Source organism: Orcinus orca, chromosome 1, assembly GCF_937001465.1.
Source record: "Orcinus orca chromosome 1, mOrcOrc1.1, whole genome shotgun sequence".
Taxonomy (NCBI): domain Eukaryota; kingdom Metazoa; phylum Chordata; class Mammalia; order Artiodactyla; family Delphinidae; genus Orcinus; species Orcinus orca.
This window is the reverse complement of record NC_064559.1, coordinates 182,674,162-182,690,540: the sequence shown is the minus strand read 5'-3', so window position 1 is coordinate 182,690,540 and position 16,379 is coordinate 182,674,162. Positions and strand designations below refer to the sequence as shown.

Here is a 16,379-nt window from a genome sequence, read left to right as displayed (position 1 = left end):
AACGCTCTGTAGAAGCCTGCACTTGAGGCGGGAACCTGCACGCAGGATGTGATAGTGACTGCAGCAAACATTACTTCCAAGCCCCCATGTCGCGCTCTACCAGGCGCTCTGTGCCTGCCGTGTCCAGCCGCCTCGGACGCTTTACCTGCACCAGGAAATGTCGCTGCCTCGTTTATAAAATAGTTTTTCCAGTCGAGAACTGTATTCCAGATTAAAGGCTACTTATGGGCCTTTGTGTTTATAGACAGGAAGCTAAAATACCGGACTGTCCAGTTCATTATCAGCCGCTGACGAAGCTGAGTGACTTGCCCGAGGTCCCATGGAGGACAGACTCAGGCAGGGCCTCTGCTTGGGGTCCCCTGGCTCCACAAACCTGAGGAAGGGAGGGACCCAGACGCTAGTTCGCAGTGACTCTGGGGCCCCTGAGGGGGATGGAGGTGGAGGGGGTGCCCTCAGCCCCGCCCCTCACAGCCACGTGGAGTTACATCTGCATGGGGACCCTCCAGCCGGAGGGCTGCCCTGACCACCCCACGGCCCTGCTCACGGCAGGTGCACCAGCAGTCCCACCCACAAGGCCCCCTCTCTGCACACCACGGGGCGGGGAGGGTCGTGAAGGCCGTGAGGCCCCAAGGGAGGCCTGGAAGGAGAAGCAGGGCGCCTTCACCCCTCTGCCCATCCCACCAGCCTGCTCGCCGTACACGTGAAGGCTCACACTTGGTTCCTGACCAGAGCTGAACTCTTGGTCATTCACGGCTCCCGCTTTGTGGGGAGGGGAGGAAGAGGCAGATTCCACAGGCAGGTGGGCAGTGGACAGGCGGCAGCGGGCAGCAGGTCCGGGCTTGCTGTGGTACCGCCTGGCCTTGCTGGCTTGCCGGCAGGCACGGACAAGGGCAGCAGAGCCCACACGGCAGGTGCGAGCTGGGGCCGGGCTCGTGGAGGTACTGAGTCAGTTCGGTGCCCCGTCGTCTTTGCTTTCCCGGCAGCTTCGGCCTGGCTGAGCTGGGCTGGCCGTCCAAGGTTCGGAGCCTCGCCTCCAGGCCTCTTTCTCAATCTGGCTTCCGGGCAGAGCTCAGAGGCTGCCAGGCCCAATGCCCAGCATGTTTCTTTCCCAGGACTTGGGTTTTAACTGCGAAGTTTTCCTCACCACCTCCTGCCCCACCCACTGAAGCACCTTTATTCACGAGGCCTCAGCGTCCCCACCTGTGAAAGGGATATGATGGTCCCTGCTTCTCCCTAGATTTGACAAGAGGACACCTCAGTGTGGCTGGTGGCAGCACAGGAGGGAGCAGCCCTGGGTTCGGGTCCCCCTCACTGGCTGTGTGGCCCTCTCGGGGCCTGGGCTTCCTGGCCTACCTCACAATACGGTTGTAAAGTGTGAGAGAAAGACAAGTATCACGTGATATTGCTTATTTGTGGAATCTAAAAAAATGGTACAAATGAACTTATTTACGGAACAGAAATAGAGTCACAGCTGTAGAAAACAAACTTATGGTTACCAAGGGGGAAGAGGTGTTGGGGAGGGATGAATTGGGAGATTGGGATGGACGTGTACACACTACTGTATATAAAACAGATAACTAATAAGAACCTGCTGTACAGCACAGGGAACTCTACTCAGTACTCTGTAATGACCTATAGGGGAAAAGAATCTAAAAAAGAATGGATATATGTATAACTGAGTCACTTTGCTGTACACCTGAAACTAACACAACATTGTAAATCAATGATACTCCAATAAAAAAATTTTTAAGTAATAAAAGAAAATAGAAATACTTGGGGGGAAAAAAAGTGTGAAGGAGAGAGTGGCAGGGCCAGAACGTGACCCTGAGACAGGATCTCAAGCCACTGAGGTGCTGGAGGGGATCAAGCTCCAGTCACTGCCCTGCCAGCTCTTTCCTCCTTTTGTTTTCCTGGTTCCAGGGGAAGAGAAGCCAATGGGGAGCGTCTGCAAATCCCTACATTGGGAAATGACCCTGGGGCGCTCACAGAGGATGGCCTCCTACCAGCCCTTCCCCCAACCCCCCTAGGCCCCTACACCCCACCCTGGGGCTCTCACCAGCAGGGGCCTGACCCTGGGTCTTCTTGCAAGTTCTGTCCTGCACTCGGGTTAACCACACTGGGGCGCAGGATGACTACGGAAACCTTGGCCTCCCTGGCAGGGAACTGGATGCAATTCCCTGTCTGGAGGTCCCCGCCCCCTCTGTCCCCATCGCACCACGCCAGCCTGACGAAGCCCTACCGTCCCTAAAGATCTGAGGGCCTAAACTAGGAGCAGGAGCGCTTTGGGGCTCCAGGAGAGCAGCTCCTGGGCAACCTCCACCCCAGTGCTGCTAACACCCCAAACAGCACTGGTCTCCTGCAGGGTGGTATGGGGGAGTGGCTGGGAGAGGCCACCAGTCACCATCCAGCTGCCACTTCCTCCCTCTTCCCACGCTCTGTGCCCTCCCTCCTCCTCCCAGTTCCCCTGGAAAAGCCAGACTGTGTCTCCCCTACACAGAAGGGCAAGCCCCCTGCCCTGAAGGAGGCGCTGGGCAGGTCTCTGTGAGAAACAGACTGAGCGAGCCACAGAGAAACTGGGATTCAAGGGGACACAAATCTAGAGTTGGGGGAGGAGTAGTGCCATCAGCCCAAGCCCTGGGCCCAGCTGGTCTCCAGGGGTTCCTGCCCCTAAAGAAGGCAGTTCCGGGATCCTAGCACTTTTGCCCCAGGGATCCTCAAACCTCTGGCTCATTTTTTTCCCCTAGACCATATAGCAGGGTGAGTAGAGGGTGGTGAGTAAGAGCCTGTTCTGGGGGCCTCCCAGGTCATGGGAAGGGTGTGGGAGATTTGCTGAAAGGGACAGGAAGTAGGGCCCTACAATTAAGGAAAATGAAGCCTTCCCAGGCCATGGTATGTAAATCCTTCCGGCTAGTTCCTGGACGGGGAGGAGGCCCCAGGCTGTCATTCTGGGGTGTGGCCTCAAAGCCCGACTCAAGGCCGCTACTGGTGATCTTAAACTGCTCACCCATTTAAGAAATGGCTGCAGAACTAGGTGGGAGAAATGGACTGGGCAACCCACCCCCCGCACAGGGTTAGGCTTGTTGCTAGGAGGCAGGTCCCTGGGAAGGGTCCAAAGGCTCTGATTCTGGCTGCTCTCCAGAGAAGAGCCTCGCTAAAGGCCAGGGGCGCTGTGGTGCTCTGCCTGCCACCTGCTGGCACCTGCTGGTAAGGACTGCCAGGGGAGCAGGGGGCCTGCTTAGCCCACAGGGCTGCCAGCCCGGGCCTGAGCACAGGGCCTAGAAACTGGGATGCTCGGCAGGATCGGAAAACACAAATCTAAAGAGAAAAGTATGGAAAGTAAGTGCTAAGCCAGAAACAGGGAATTCTCAGGGGTCTTTGCAGCTCCACCTGGAAAGCAACACCAGAGGTCACAGTCCACCCTACAAAGTTTAGAGTTCCAGAAAATTCCAACTGTTCTGGGTAACAAGTTACCCAAGAAAAATTCTCAGGAACTGGACAAATAGGGAGGAAAGGAAAAGGAGAAAGAAATACTTGTATTCTTTTTTTTTTTTTTTGGCTGCACTGGGTCCTTGTTGCTGAGCGCGGGCTTTCTCTAGTTGCGGAGAGCGGGGGCTCCTCTTCTTGGCGGTGCGCAGGCTTCTCACTGCGGTGGCCTCTCCTGCTGTGGAACATGGGCTCTAGGTACGCGGGCTTCAGTAGTTGCGGCGCTCGGCCTCTAGGGCGCGCAGGCTCAGTAGTTGTGGCTCGCAGACTCAGTTGCTCCGTGGCATGTGGGATCTTCCCAGACCAGGGATTGAACCTGTGTCTCCTGCATTGGCGGGCAGATTCTTAACCACTGCGCCACCAGGGAAGTCCCTGTATTCCTATTTTTAAAGTGATATGGAAGATAAAGTCACAGTGAGTTCCACGTATTTCAACCCTTTGGCTCAGCCACCCCACCGCTAAGCATTGTGTTTGCAAAATGATGTGTGTAATGCATCACAACACTGTCTGAAACAGCAAAAGATGGGAAATAACATTAACACTATCAGTAGAGGACTGGGTTAGATAGATTTTGGTAACAAATGTAATGGGAGTATCAGGTAGCCAACAGAAACGAGGCCACTGCATTTATAGAACATTGTCTAAGCTATATTACTAGCTGAAAAAAGTATGCTCCCATTTCGGTAATAGACACACATACGTGTGCATGCTGCTCATGAATGTACAAGGTTCTTCTGGAAGGACACACAGGAAACTGTCTCCGGGAAGGACAACTGGGAGCAGAGGGGCAGGTGGACTGACTTTTCATTGACCGCACTTCAGTACCACTTGAATATATGCCACTTGCATGTATTACTTACTCAGATTAGTTTTTTTTTTTTTTTTTTTTTGCGGTACGCGGGCCTCTCACTGCTGTGGCCTCTCCCGTTGCAGAGCACAGGCTCCAGATGCGCAGGCTCAGCGGCCATGGCTCACAGGCCCAGCCGCTCTGCAGCATGTGGGATCTTCCCGGACCGGGACACGAACCCGTGTCCCCTGCATCGGCAGGCGGACTCTCAACCACTGCGCCACCAGGGAAGGCCCAGATTAGATATTTTAAAGCACCCTTGGGTAGAGAAATAAGTTATGGGGATGCAGATGGGGATCTGAGGAGGGCTGTATTGGCCAGGGGTCTCTAACGTTTATTCTTTTTTTTCTTTTTGGCACCACACGGATTATGGCATCTTCGTTCCCCAACCAGGGATCAATCCCTGGCCCACAGCAGTGCAAGTGCGGAGTCCTAAGCACGAGACTGCCAGGGAATTCCCAGCTAATGTTTATTCTTGTACACGAACGGTGAAAAGTTGGTGCACACCTGCCCCCAACATGTGTGTGTTGTTAAACCATGATAACTGCCATTTTGGAAGATCAAAATGGTTGACTGCTTGTGGTTCAACCTAATATTTATTTACAAATTATCTTACATGTACTAATGAATGAATATTTCTGCATATTATATAACACAAAGTGAGGAACTAAGTAAGGCTGAGCCAGAAAGTAAATATAAACCGAAGGCCTGCCGTGTTCTTCCCAGCCCCCAACCCCTCCCCTTGGAGACCAGCAGCCTTTGAAGTGGGGATGAGAATCAACTCCGCCACAGCCCATCTAAGTGAGGAAAACTGTTTCAAATCATGAAGCTTACCACTTATAAAATTCAGGCCTGATAATGTTAATTTGGATTAACACAGGAATGAGAACCTCAGCCCCTTCTTCTTATCTCTGCACCTTCCAGGCACAGCGCCCTCGCAGGGACTCAGTACGACCCCAGCCTGGGAGAAGTAAATGTGTGCAGAGCGCAGTCCTGCTCCCCCAGTGCAGCCGCGCCAGTCGGGCTTCCGATGTGAGTTGGTTTTTTTTTTTTTTTTTTTGCGGTACACGGGCCTCTCACTGTTGTGGCCTCTCCCGTTGCAGAGCACAGGCTCCGGACGCGCAGGCTCAGCGGCCATGGCTCACGGGCCCAGCCGCTCCGCGGCGTGTGGGATCTTCCCGGACCGGGGCACGAACCCGCGTCCCCTGCATCGGCAGGCGGACTCCCAACCACTACACCACCAGGGGAGCCCCCGATGTGAGTTTTTTAAGTGTAATGATGCCTCAGTAATTTGGAGTAAGGCTAAGGGGCAGAGGAGTCAGAATAAAAGCAAAAACTAAGTCGCATAGTGTTTCAAAACAGCATACTTACTGCTCTCAAGCTTAGGCCATTTAATTCTTGTTTCAGTTCCCTTACTTAGCACACAGGTCAAGAAGCCAAGAACACTCTCTTTAGAATACATACTTACAGGGTACTTACATGACCCCGGACCCAAAGGCTCAATCTTGGAGTCGGAAATAATGCTAACGCCTGCTCCCTCCTCTTTCACAGCAAGGGATTTCCTTCTAAGCAAAGAGAATAAACTCCATCGTAGGGTAAACGTTTAACCTAATTATGGATCAATTTCCTACAGCACTCCGAAGGCCCCCAAGATGGGGACAGCAGCTTCGACAGGCAGGCTCTCAACCCTCACTAGCCCTGTCCAAATTCACAACACCTCCCTCCGTCTCTTCCCTGGGCCCCAAATGGCTTCTCACCTCCTGCTTTGTGGGTTGTTCCCATTCTCTGTGTTCAACTTTTAGGGTCTGATGGTGTTTAGAGCACTTTGAGCTATTTTCTCATCTCCTGGAAGAGGGTCCTTGAGACTCCCTAGGAAGCTCTATACAGGCACCATCCTCCCAGGACAAGACATACAGTGCCTGGATTTTCTTTTAATATCTTGTAACTACCAAAAGGAGCAAAGGACAACCTATTCCCATCTTAGAGATGAGAAGGTTAAAGACCGGAAGCCAAGTACTATTCCAAACCCAACCAAGCTGGTGAAGGCGGTACCTTCTCAGTGGTCCTGGCAGCCATTCCAGGGCAGGGGTCACTGGTGGGGGCAGCTAAGATGGGAGGACACAGGCCACCCAGCAGACCACTTCCACCAAGTGTCACAGATAGGAACTGCGAGGGCAACTGCTACCTAAATACACTTGTTCCTCCGCTAGGATGGTTGTTCCTCTAATCAATAACTTGATCAAGGTCATAACCTTATCCTCTTTTAAACTCAAGCAAACTTAAGCTTAGCTGATAGCCAAAGTTGCAAATATCACAAGTATGGTAGGCAGGGATCTCCCGGCATTATTTCCTAAACCAGCCCAACACAGGGAACCTAAGTGATCTCTCAAGACTCCTGTATCTCCAGTATGTCTGGCCAACTTACAGGCAAGTTGTGAGGTCTCCTAATCAATGATTAAACTTTACAGAGAAAGTATGTATAAAGCCAGCCATGTCTCTAACCATGATTACACATACATAGAGGTATTCGTACACATAGATATGCTTTTAATAATGTATCTTTTTAAGAGTAGTCCTACTCTATCTCTAGCAAAAGTCAAACTGTGAGAGTCAGAAATATCTTCAGGTTTGCTGTGTGCTGTCCTCAGAGTTAAGGAAACCACCGGGATCGCATCCTTCCCTCCCGGGAAAGGAGACTGACAAAAAAGGATACAGAAAGCTTCTGGTTTCCATTGTCTTTAGTTTTGTTTTGTTTTTAAGGAACAATCTATATAAGAAACTAATTCCTTAAAAAACCCCTCAAGTTCTGCTACCAAAGACATAGGCAAAGACATCTGAATAGCCACAGAGTCAAAAAAAAAAAAAAGTTTATTTGAGAACAAGAGGAAGCTTTTGCACATCTGACAAGGTCGACGTGTTTTGATAATAGACGCCATCCGTATTTCAGCTCTACCAACATTGCCACAAATGGAACATATTTTTTCTAACAAAGATATGGAGATAAGTATTTATGACTAAATAGAGTCAAAGGAAAGGTGAGGCCCCACAGCTTATCCCTTAGACTGATTCATGACATGGGATTGAAATCGAACAATCCAGTCTCCTAATGCAGTGGTTCTCCACTTCGTTTCCTGTCAGAATGCCAGGGACTCTTGGAACGAATATCCCCAATACTAGGCTGTAGCCGAGTCAGGGTCTTGGGGAGTGCGACCCAGGCACTGGTATTTTTTTAAGCAACCCAGGTGATTCCAATGTGCAGCCGAGGTGGATGGCCGCTGCTCCAGAGGCAGGTAACAACCATCAACAGACTCCTCGGCCCATCCACCCTGAAAGGAAGGGGCGTTTGCTGGGCATCGCGGCCTCTCGGTGATCCTGTCATTCACTTTGCTCAAGGACTCCAGGCGTTATCAGCTTTGGGTACAGTTTAGAGCCTTTCCATTTGCCTTAGTCATTTTTAGAGCAATATTTAATCAGGCAAATACCATCAAAGAGAGAGAAAAGATGGAGAAAGAAATTTCCGTAAGGCATGATACGAATAAGTAAGTGAAAAAACAATCTCAAGTTTAAAGGTGAAGGATGAGAAGTCAAAGCCTGTGAAATTTTATTTATACAAAAGAATAAAAATACCTATTTTAAAAGGACTCATTTAAACTCATGTGTTTCAGTTTTTCCTGTTCCTTGAACATGAAACTGCTTCCAACTCAAAAAGATTTAAGATAGGTAATTATTAAATAAACACTCTTTACCTTCCCTCTGCAAAGAAACAAAAAGCCAAGTCCCCATTTTATTTATGGTAAACCAAATTACTTTCAGTTAAGAATATTGGCAACTGCACGAAAGAGATGATCAGATATGTCAGCAGGAAGGTATGAGCTGTATAATGGCATTACAAAAAGTCCCCAAAGCAAATAAGATGGTAAAAACAATCATAGAAAAACGATAAAACACAAACAAAATAAGAAAACGCCAGATATTTACAGCCTCCCTCTGAAATGTGACTTGTTCTACGTTCAGCATAAAACAAACCTAGAGAACATTTCTCGATGCGCATCACAGATGAAGCTGGTGCCAGGCAGTTTGACAGGGGAGACATTGGTTCCAAGAACGGAGAAATGCACAGTTAGCAACTTGCTGGGATTAAAACAGTGTCTTGGGTCGTCCTGCAATTGTTACTGAAAATGACACAAAATAAATGCTCCAATATGGTCTTACAGAAATGACTTGTTTGTCACCACATTTCAGAACAAACTACTCAGAGTCACAGGCACCAGGTCTGGGAAAGCAGAGATGGATGGCCACGCAGCCAGGTGAGGGGTGTTTATCTTTGTGAGGTCGGAGGAGGGAAGCAGGGCTCTATAGCCTGGACGCTTCTGCACTAATGAGTCTTCTAATAATCCTGAAGAGAGAAAAACAGAAGTCCCAACTTATTCTCAGCAGAACATTGACAAATTCTCACCAACAACCCTGCTAGGCTATTGCTCTTAGCCAAAGATTCTATTTCAAATATGACAGACAATATTTCACATCGAAAATAGCTTGTCTTCTGAGTCCACAGAGGGACAGAAACATCAATTCTGCCTTATTAGACCTGAGAACTCACCAGTTAGAGGCATGGGGGTGGTGAGGAGGGGTAGTATTAACAGTTCATTATTTAATCAAAGGGAATTTTTCTTCAGGAAAAAATGTGTGAGCCTTTCTCTCTCCAAAATATAAAGAGAGTACACAAACCTAAAAGTCAAAGTGCATCCAGATGGATACCCCAGACTGTAAAACAAGAACTGTGACCCCAGATTAGGAACACTCAAGCTCTGAAGACAAATACGTTTTTCTAACCGTCTACAAAAATCACCAGCCTCTCTGAAATGGTCTGGCTGATACTTACAGCTCGTGGTTTTTTGTTTAACTTCAGATCAATCCTGTGATAGGAAAGATAAAAGATATTTGCATTTTAATTTACAGAAAACGGGTCCAAGAATCAGCTACTGCATAGGGCACAAGCTATAACAAAGACTATTTGGTTAAGTAAAATCCACATTCTTCATTAGACTATGTCATATTTAGTTGTTTACCCAGATATTATTAAGCAAGTATTTATCAAAAACATGAGCAGATACTCTTGCCACAAGGTAAACTTAGATGACTCAAAAAGAAATACACTATAGCAGTTATAAAAGTCGTACAATTTTTAAAAATTATTCCAAAATTACATGTTAAAGAGCTTGGGTTAAGAGGGCATGCTCTACGTTAATGTGTTAGCTCTGCAACTATGTTGCTGATAATCACTGAGACACTGAGTGATTAAGAACAGGAAAGAGACTAGGAGTTTGTATCCCTGGACATGAAACACAAAAGAAATTCAACAAATTTCAATTTTTAAATCTTTCCAGAGCAAAAGATCTTAAACTATCAATCTCCTTATGAAGCAAAGCCAGGATATCAATTTAAATATTAATCAAAGTAAAGGTTATCTATTTTTAAAGAAATTAAAATGCATAAAAGTGAAGTTTACTTAATTTTGCTTAAGTTATTAAATAAAATGTTACCTCCATCACGTTTTTCTGTTTTTAAAAAAAACTTCCCAGCCTAACCTAATATACATACCTACAATTAAACAGATAAACTATGGGTTAGAAAGGTCTCAAAAAGGCATATTTGTCTCTACACACTAAACAACACAGCACAAATACTAATTCAAATCAAACTTACTCAAAGTCATAATCAAACATGCCAGACGGGCTGAGGGGCAGCATTTGAAAGGAAGAAAGCAATAGAAATTAATATCCTAATTGAATAAATTAGTTGATTAGCCACCCTAGCAAGATTTGTAGAAACAAAATCACTTTTAAGAATCTTAAGCCACAAAGTTTCAGACATCAAAGCACCAAAGATTCTGTGGTTGGGAGATTCCCTTCCCTCAATGGATTTCATATCAGAAGAACAGACTATAAAAAGAAAAGTTATTTCATTAGAAAACTAGACACCCGCAGGCCTTCTATTAACTACCAGATTCAGAGTTAGAACTTTTAAAATATTTAATTATAATGAAAAATAAACTGGGCATTTAGAAGAAATAGAGAACAAAGGGTTTAGTCACATAATGAAAAGTGCTTTGAAGACCGTACCAACAAGTCGGCATAATACACTTTCACTAAAATGAAAGATAAAAATATCATACAGTTTTGAAAATAAAAAACATTTTGCAATTTCTAACTCGGGTTTTATATTTAAGCATGTCCAAACATGGTACTCCTTTTCTCTGCATTCATGCTAGAAGCCAGGGGTTGAATCAGAGTCTAATTCCAAAACCCACACAGCCATATTACTCTGCCCCTGAACCGGTGAGAGCAGTTAACGGTTTACGTCAGGGCTACAATTAGGGAACGCCGAAGTCTGCAGTGCGCCTAATGAAACAAAGGGAAGTTGACATCCACAAGCACCCAAGCCGTAAGGGTCCAGATGGGAGAGCAGCCTAGAGGAGAAGGCCGTTTCGGGTCATCACTGCTAACAGACCATGGGCTGGGCAGACCTCCAAAGCAAATGTTAACCAGGGGCACGACACCAGTTCCTTAGCTGGCTCCGGAGCCTTTCAGACTGTAGACAGGAGGTAAAACAATATGCAAAACGGCTGTATTTCCTCCTAGCCAGTGTTTGCAAGAGTGAAGCTGGAAGAAAGCTTAACTTCAATCACCTTTATGCAACAGTTTCACTTCGGACATTTGGGAAAAGTATACGGTAAGTGTACAAACCAGGAACTGTCAGAAATTTAACTTTCAGCCTAACTGAACTTTGTTCAGAAAGTAAAGAAGTAGACTGTACCTACTTCATGAAAACGTCACAAACTACCTAGAATTCTAGAGCTCGGTACAGTATCAAAAACCTGTAAGAGCAGCTATAAGGTTATACCGAGTTCAACTTTTTTCTTTAAAGACACTGGGACTTATCGTTCAGATATCACGTAAAAGATAAGACTTTAGAATCTTGTGATCATTTATGAATGCTAAAAATTATTTGATAGATTTTTATATTCCTAAAGAGGACAAATTCAAAGTTCTTCCCTTTTTGCTAGGGTACTTATTTATTTCCACTTTGCTTTACTCATCACTAAACAGTGTCTTACACATGGTGGGTATTCAGACTTTTGTTGAAATAATTTACTGTTGACTTTTATCTGACAATATGGGGTGTGGTATGTTGAAGGAGAAACGACACTGTACTGGGAGCAAAGTTACAAACATGTGTAGACAAAGTGCTCCCCCGCCCCCATCCCCCAATCAGTCAGACCCACTAAGACATTAGTCAGGGGCGAGGGGTTTGGGCCAGACACAATTCCTGACTAAAGATGGCAGGAATCTGAGAAGGTGTACTAATAAACCTATTTTCTCCAGAAAGAAGGCAAATCAGCTCCAGTATCCTCCCTCAGGGCAGGTGAGGCCCTAAGGCCAACGGAGAAACCCAGCAGGATACTGAACCTGGGGAACACAAAAGGATCCTGCTTTCCAAACAGAAAGCCCCATTGTGAAGGCAATAACTAACATCAAATATCTTTTTAAATCCTAGTATTTTTCTGGAAGGAGTTAGTTCCTAGGGCCAGGAGAGGAAAAGGTAGGAAATGCTGTTCCTATGGAAATCTACCAGTAATCTGCAAGAAGAAAATTAAGTTCAATGTCTAATTCCCTTTTATCAGCTGATCGTATCATTAAGAAAATAAGGTATTACCTGAAATAAACAATAGCTATCAATAGAGTTTAGTGTACCAGGAATGGAGAAAGTGTCCCAGAAACTTTCAAGGAATCTACCCCTCCTCTACTCTGAAACAGGAAAATAATTATCCCATTTAAAATGACACTGGTGTAAACTTAATGAAAGCAACACAGAGCATGACCCTTTTATCTTGACAATTTAAAAAAATATTAAGAGTATGGATCTCTGCTGTTTATGATAAACTAGCGTCAGTCCTGTCACAGCGATTAAATAAGCTGTAGCCTTACCAAAAAAAAAAAAAAAAAGAGAGAGACAGAGATGCAATTTTTGCTCTCTCTTACTGCACTTATGAGATTGGCGTGGTGATTTCTGGTGTGCAGAAAAATGTTAGGCTGCAGTCCTTAGCCACTATCTGGAGGATATACTATTTCTGGGTCTAAAAACCACCACCACCATTGACAAGAAAAACTCTTAAAAGAATTAAAGAATCAGTTGATGCCAAGGAGGCTTAAACCCGTTAGAGTTCACTCTGTATTATCCCTGTATGCCACATCTGGCAAAGGTAACAACTGTAACATCCTGGGTGCCTGAGGGAATGTTCTGTGGGACAACCCAGCCCAGAAGCAAACTGACTGGCACAGGGAAGCCCACCCATTCCTTGCACGCCCCCTTTCATCTCCTCAGCATGCAGGCTCCTAAGAGGAGCAGGACAAAAGCCAACCTGGTGGATATCTGGTTTTCAAACCTCCCAGAAGAAGGTTTGAGGCCATCCCTTCCTCTAGAAACTACTGCATTACCCTCTCTGAGTTCAGCTGTATAATTTCCAATTATCTGAGCTAACAGGCCCCGGCATCATCATATAAACCCCAAGCAGAGTGAATGCTAAAATCCTCTCTGGGTGGCACCTGACCTCTCTGCCCACTGATGTGATTCCTATCTCATTAGGCACTGCAAAAAAACACAGTGAACAAACATTATCTAGGAAGGTGCTCTCCTATCTTATAGCCCTTATATTGTTCCTCTGATACTGAAATCAGCATTTTACAAAGATATATAAAAATAGAGAAATCATAAGCAATCAAAAAACTTGTATTTAAAAAGCATAAAGGGGGCTTCCCTGGTGGCGCAGTGGTTGGGAGTCCGTCTGCCGATGCAGGGGACACGGGTTCGTGCCCCGGTCCGGGAAGATCCCACATGCCACGGAGCGGCTGGGCCCGTGAGCCATGGCCGCTGAGCCTGCACGTCCGGAGCCTGTGCTCCGCAGCGGGAGAGGCCGCAGCAGTGAGAGGCCCGCGTACCGAAAAATAAAAATAAAAAAAAAAAATAAAAAGCATAAAGGCACTATCAGATCAGTTCTGTCCATCCTCCAGGGAATAAGAACAGGCAGGGATCAAGGTTAGGAGCACAAGACTTATATCCCACTTTTCAGCTTCCCAACACATGCTAGTGGCATTTTTCAAACACTAGTACACAGATTCCATTTCTATTTCCCTTTTTCTCTTCTGAAAGGATTTCAAATTCACTGTATTAAACAAAAGTTTTATGGAATCAAATTCTTCTACACTAGAAACACTGAGAAGGATGTCTTCCTTCACAGTTCCTCTAATGCCCACTAATTCCTCCCTTAGAGAAAAATTAGCCTGTTTCACTTGGACCAAATGAATTTCTTCCCATCAGCAACAGAAAGACCACACCAATCCTGAAGAATGTTTATTCTATTAAAGTCCCTTCACAGCAATGGTCACGGAAGCTCTAAGTGGGTGGGGATAGGGTGGGGGCCTAGGGGGTGGGGAAAGGTGGTCCCTACCACTGACCTGTGCCGGTTTTTATTCTTTCGTTTTTTATGGCTGCTATGATGACTCCCTGAGGAAGTAGAAGAAGCAGCCTTCTGAGGTTTCACTCCCTGCACAGATCCATCCAGATCCTCAGGATCCTCCTGGCTGGGCTCATTTTCCTGATTGTGGAAGTCTGGAGAAGTATCACTTTCCGTCCCACTTCCTGGCTCCCCTGGAGGGAATAAACACAAGTCCCCCAAAGCATCATCAGTACTCCTCAGGAAGTTTGTCCATCAGTCAGGAAAGATTTTCTGAGCACTAACACATAGAAAAAGACTTGTTTCCTACCCTCAAGGACCATATGTTCTAACTGACAGGAAGACACATACAAAGTTATCAGAGTTCCTGAGAAACTTGTAATCTGAAACAATGTAACCAGAGGCAACAGACCTAAGGACGGCTGGGAGATTAGACCATACAATCAAGATAACCTCGCTACATAAAGGTTATTTAAACAAGAATATGCTAATGGGATTAATAATTACACAAGAAGCATTATCAAAAACATTACATAGGTCTTCGGGAGGTGAGAGATGACCTTGGGAAAACATCCTACAGCTGGCCCTGGTTCCTTCCCCAGACCACATGGGAATCCTGACTTTCCATCAAGAAAAAGGGCCCAGGAGGAGAAGAGCCTCATTACCTAAGTTACTCTGAGAAGCCTTAAGAACATTATTTTAAAAGTGGTAATAATACCCTTCAGCTGACAGATATTCCCAATTTTATTTATTTATTTTTAACATCTTTATTGGAGTATAATTGCTTTACAATAGTGTGTTAGTTTCTGCTGTATAACAAAGTGAATCAGCTATACATATACATGTATCCTCATATCTCCTCCCTCTTGCATCTCCCTCCCACCCTCGCTATCCCATCCCTCTAGGCGGTCACAAAGCACCGAGCTGATCTCCATGTGCTATGCAGCTATATCCCACTAGCTATCTATTTTACATTTGGTAGTGTGTATAGGTCCATGCCACTCTCTCACTTCATCCCAGCTTACCGTTCCTGCCCCTAGGTTCTTCAGAACGATTTTTTTTTTTTTTTAGATTCCATATATATGTGTTAGCATACGGTATTTGTTTTTCTCTTTCTGAGTCACTTCACTCTGTATGACAGACTCTAGGTCCATCCACCTCACTACAGATAACTCAGTTTCGTTTCTCTTTATGGCTAAGATAACTGGATAACTGGATATCCACATGCAAAATAATGAAATTGGAACCCTATCTCATACCATATACAAAAATTAACTCAAAATGGATCAGAGACCTAAATGTAGGAGGTATAAAACTCTTAGAATCTATTGGATTAGGCAATGGTTTCTTAGATAAGACCACAAAAGCAAGCATGACAAAAGAAAAAATATGTAAAGTGAACTATATCATGTATGTAAAACTCTTGAACTGCAAATATCACCCAAAAAGTAAAACAACCCACAGGGGTGAGGTGAGGGCAAAATGGGCAAAGGGGGTCAGCTATATGGTGACAGATGGAAACTAAACTTTCGGTGGTGAGAACACTGTAGTATATACAGAAGTCAAAGTATAATGTTGTACATATCAAACTTATAAGTTATAAACCAATGCTAACTAGAAAAAAAAAAGAAAAAAAAATCACAACCCACAGAATGGGAGAAAATATTTGCACATCATATATCTGATAAAGACTTGTATCCAGAATACATAAGGAACTCTTAGAACTCAATAATAAAAAGACAAAAAAAATTAAAAAGATCAGCAATGGATTTGAATAGACATTTCTCAAAAGAAGATATACAAATGGCCAATAAGCACAGGAAAAGATGCACAACATCATTAGCCATCAGGGAAATGCAAATCAAAACTACAATGAGATAGCACTGCCTACCCACTGGGGTAACTATAATGGAAAGACAAACAGTAACAAGTGTTGGTGAAGATGTGGAGAAACTAGAACCTTCAAACACTGCTGATGGGAATATAAATTGTACAGCTAACTTGGAAGACGCTTTGGCAGTTCCGCAAAAGATTAAACATTGAGTTAACAAATCACCAGCAATTCCACTCCTGAGTATATATCCAAGAGAAATGATAACACGTTCACACAAAACTGGTCGTAAATGTTCACGGAAGTATTATTCACAGCAGCAAAATGTCCATCAACTGATGAATGCATAAATAAAATGTGGTATAACCATGCAATGGAATATAGGCACAGCTCGGAGACATTGTGGATTCGGTTCTAGACCACTACAATAAAGCGAGTATCAAAATAATGTGAGTTACACAAATTTTTTGGTTTCCCAGTGCATATAGAAGTTATGTTTACACTATACTGAGTCTATTAAGTGTGCAACAGCATTATGTCTAAAAACATGTACATACCTTAATTTAAAAATATATTATTGCTAAAAAATGCTAACCATCATCTGACAGCACAGGGTTGCCACAAACATTCAATTTGTAAAAAATGCAGTATCTGCAAAGTGCAATAAAACAAAGTATGCCTGTATTATTCAGCATTAGAAAGAA

At 45.0% G+C, this 16,379-nt stretch overlaps 1 protein-coding gene across 5 annotated transcripts in view; it reads right to left on the bottom strand.

Moving 5' to 3' along the window:
• Positions 1-2,023: 2,023 nt before the first annotated feature.
• Positions 2,024-16,379, bottom strand: part of MEAF6 (MYST/Esa1 associated factor 6) — a 29,353-nt gene continuing 14,997 nt past the window's right edge. Inside the window, exons 5-8 of one of the 5 annotated variants that reach the window (XR_001119649.3) lie at positions 13,846-14,038; positions 9,874-9,931; positions 9,213-9,246; positions 7,183-8,726 (exon numbers count right to left, since the gene is read on the bottom strand). Coding sequence is in view for 4 of the 5 variants with exons in the window: in XM_049705481.1 (XP_049561438.1) it covers positions 3,731-3,863; positions 13,846-14,038 (326 nt within the window). In the remaining variant the exon portion in view is untranslated. Of the gene's footprint in view, positions 3,864-7,182; positions 8,727-9,212; positions 9,247-9,873; positions 9,932-10,036; positions 10,067-13,845; positions 14,039-16,379 lie in introns of those variants that run through there. The other 4 variants (XM_033422121.2, XM_004266446.3, XM_049705481.1 and 1 more) reach the window with 4 other exon arrangements.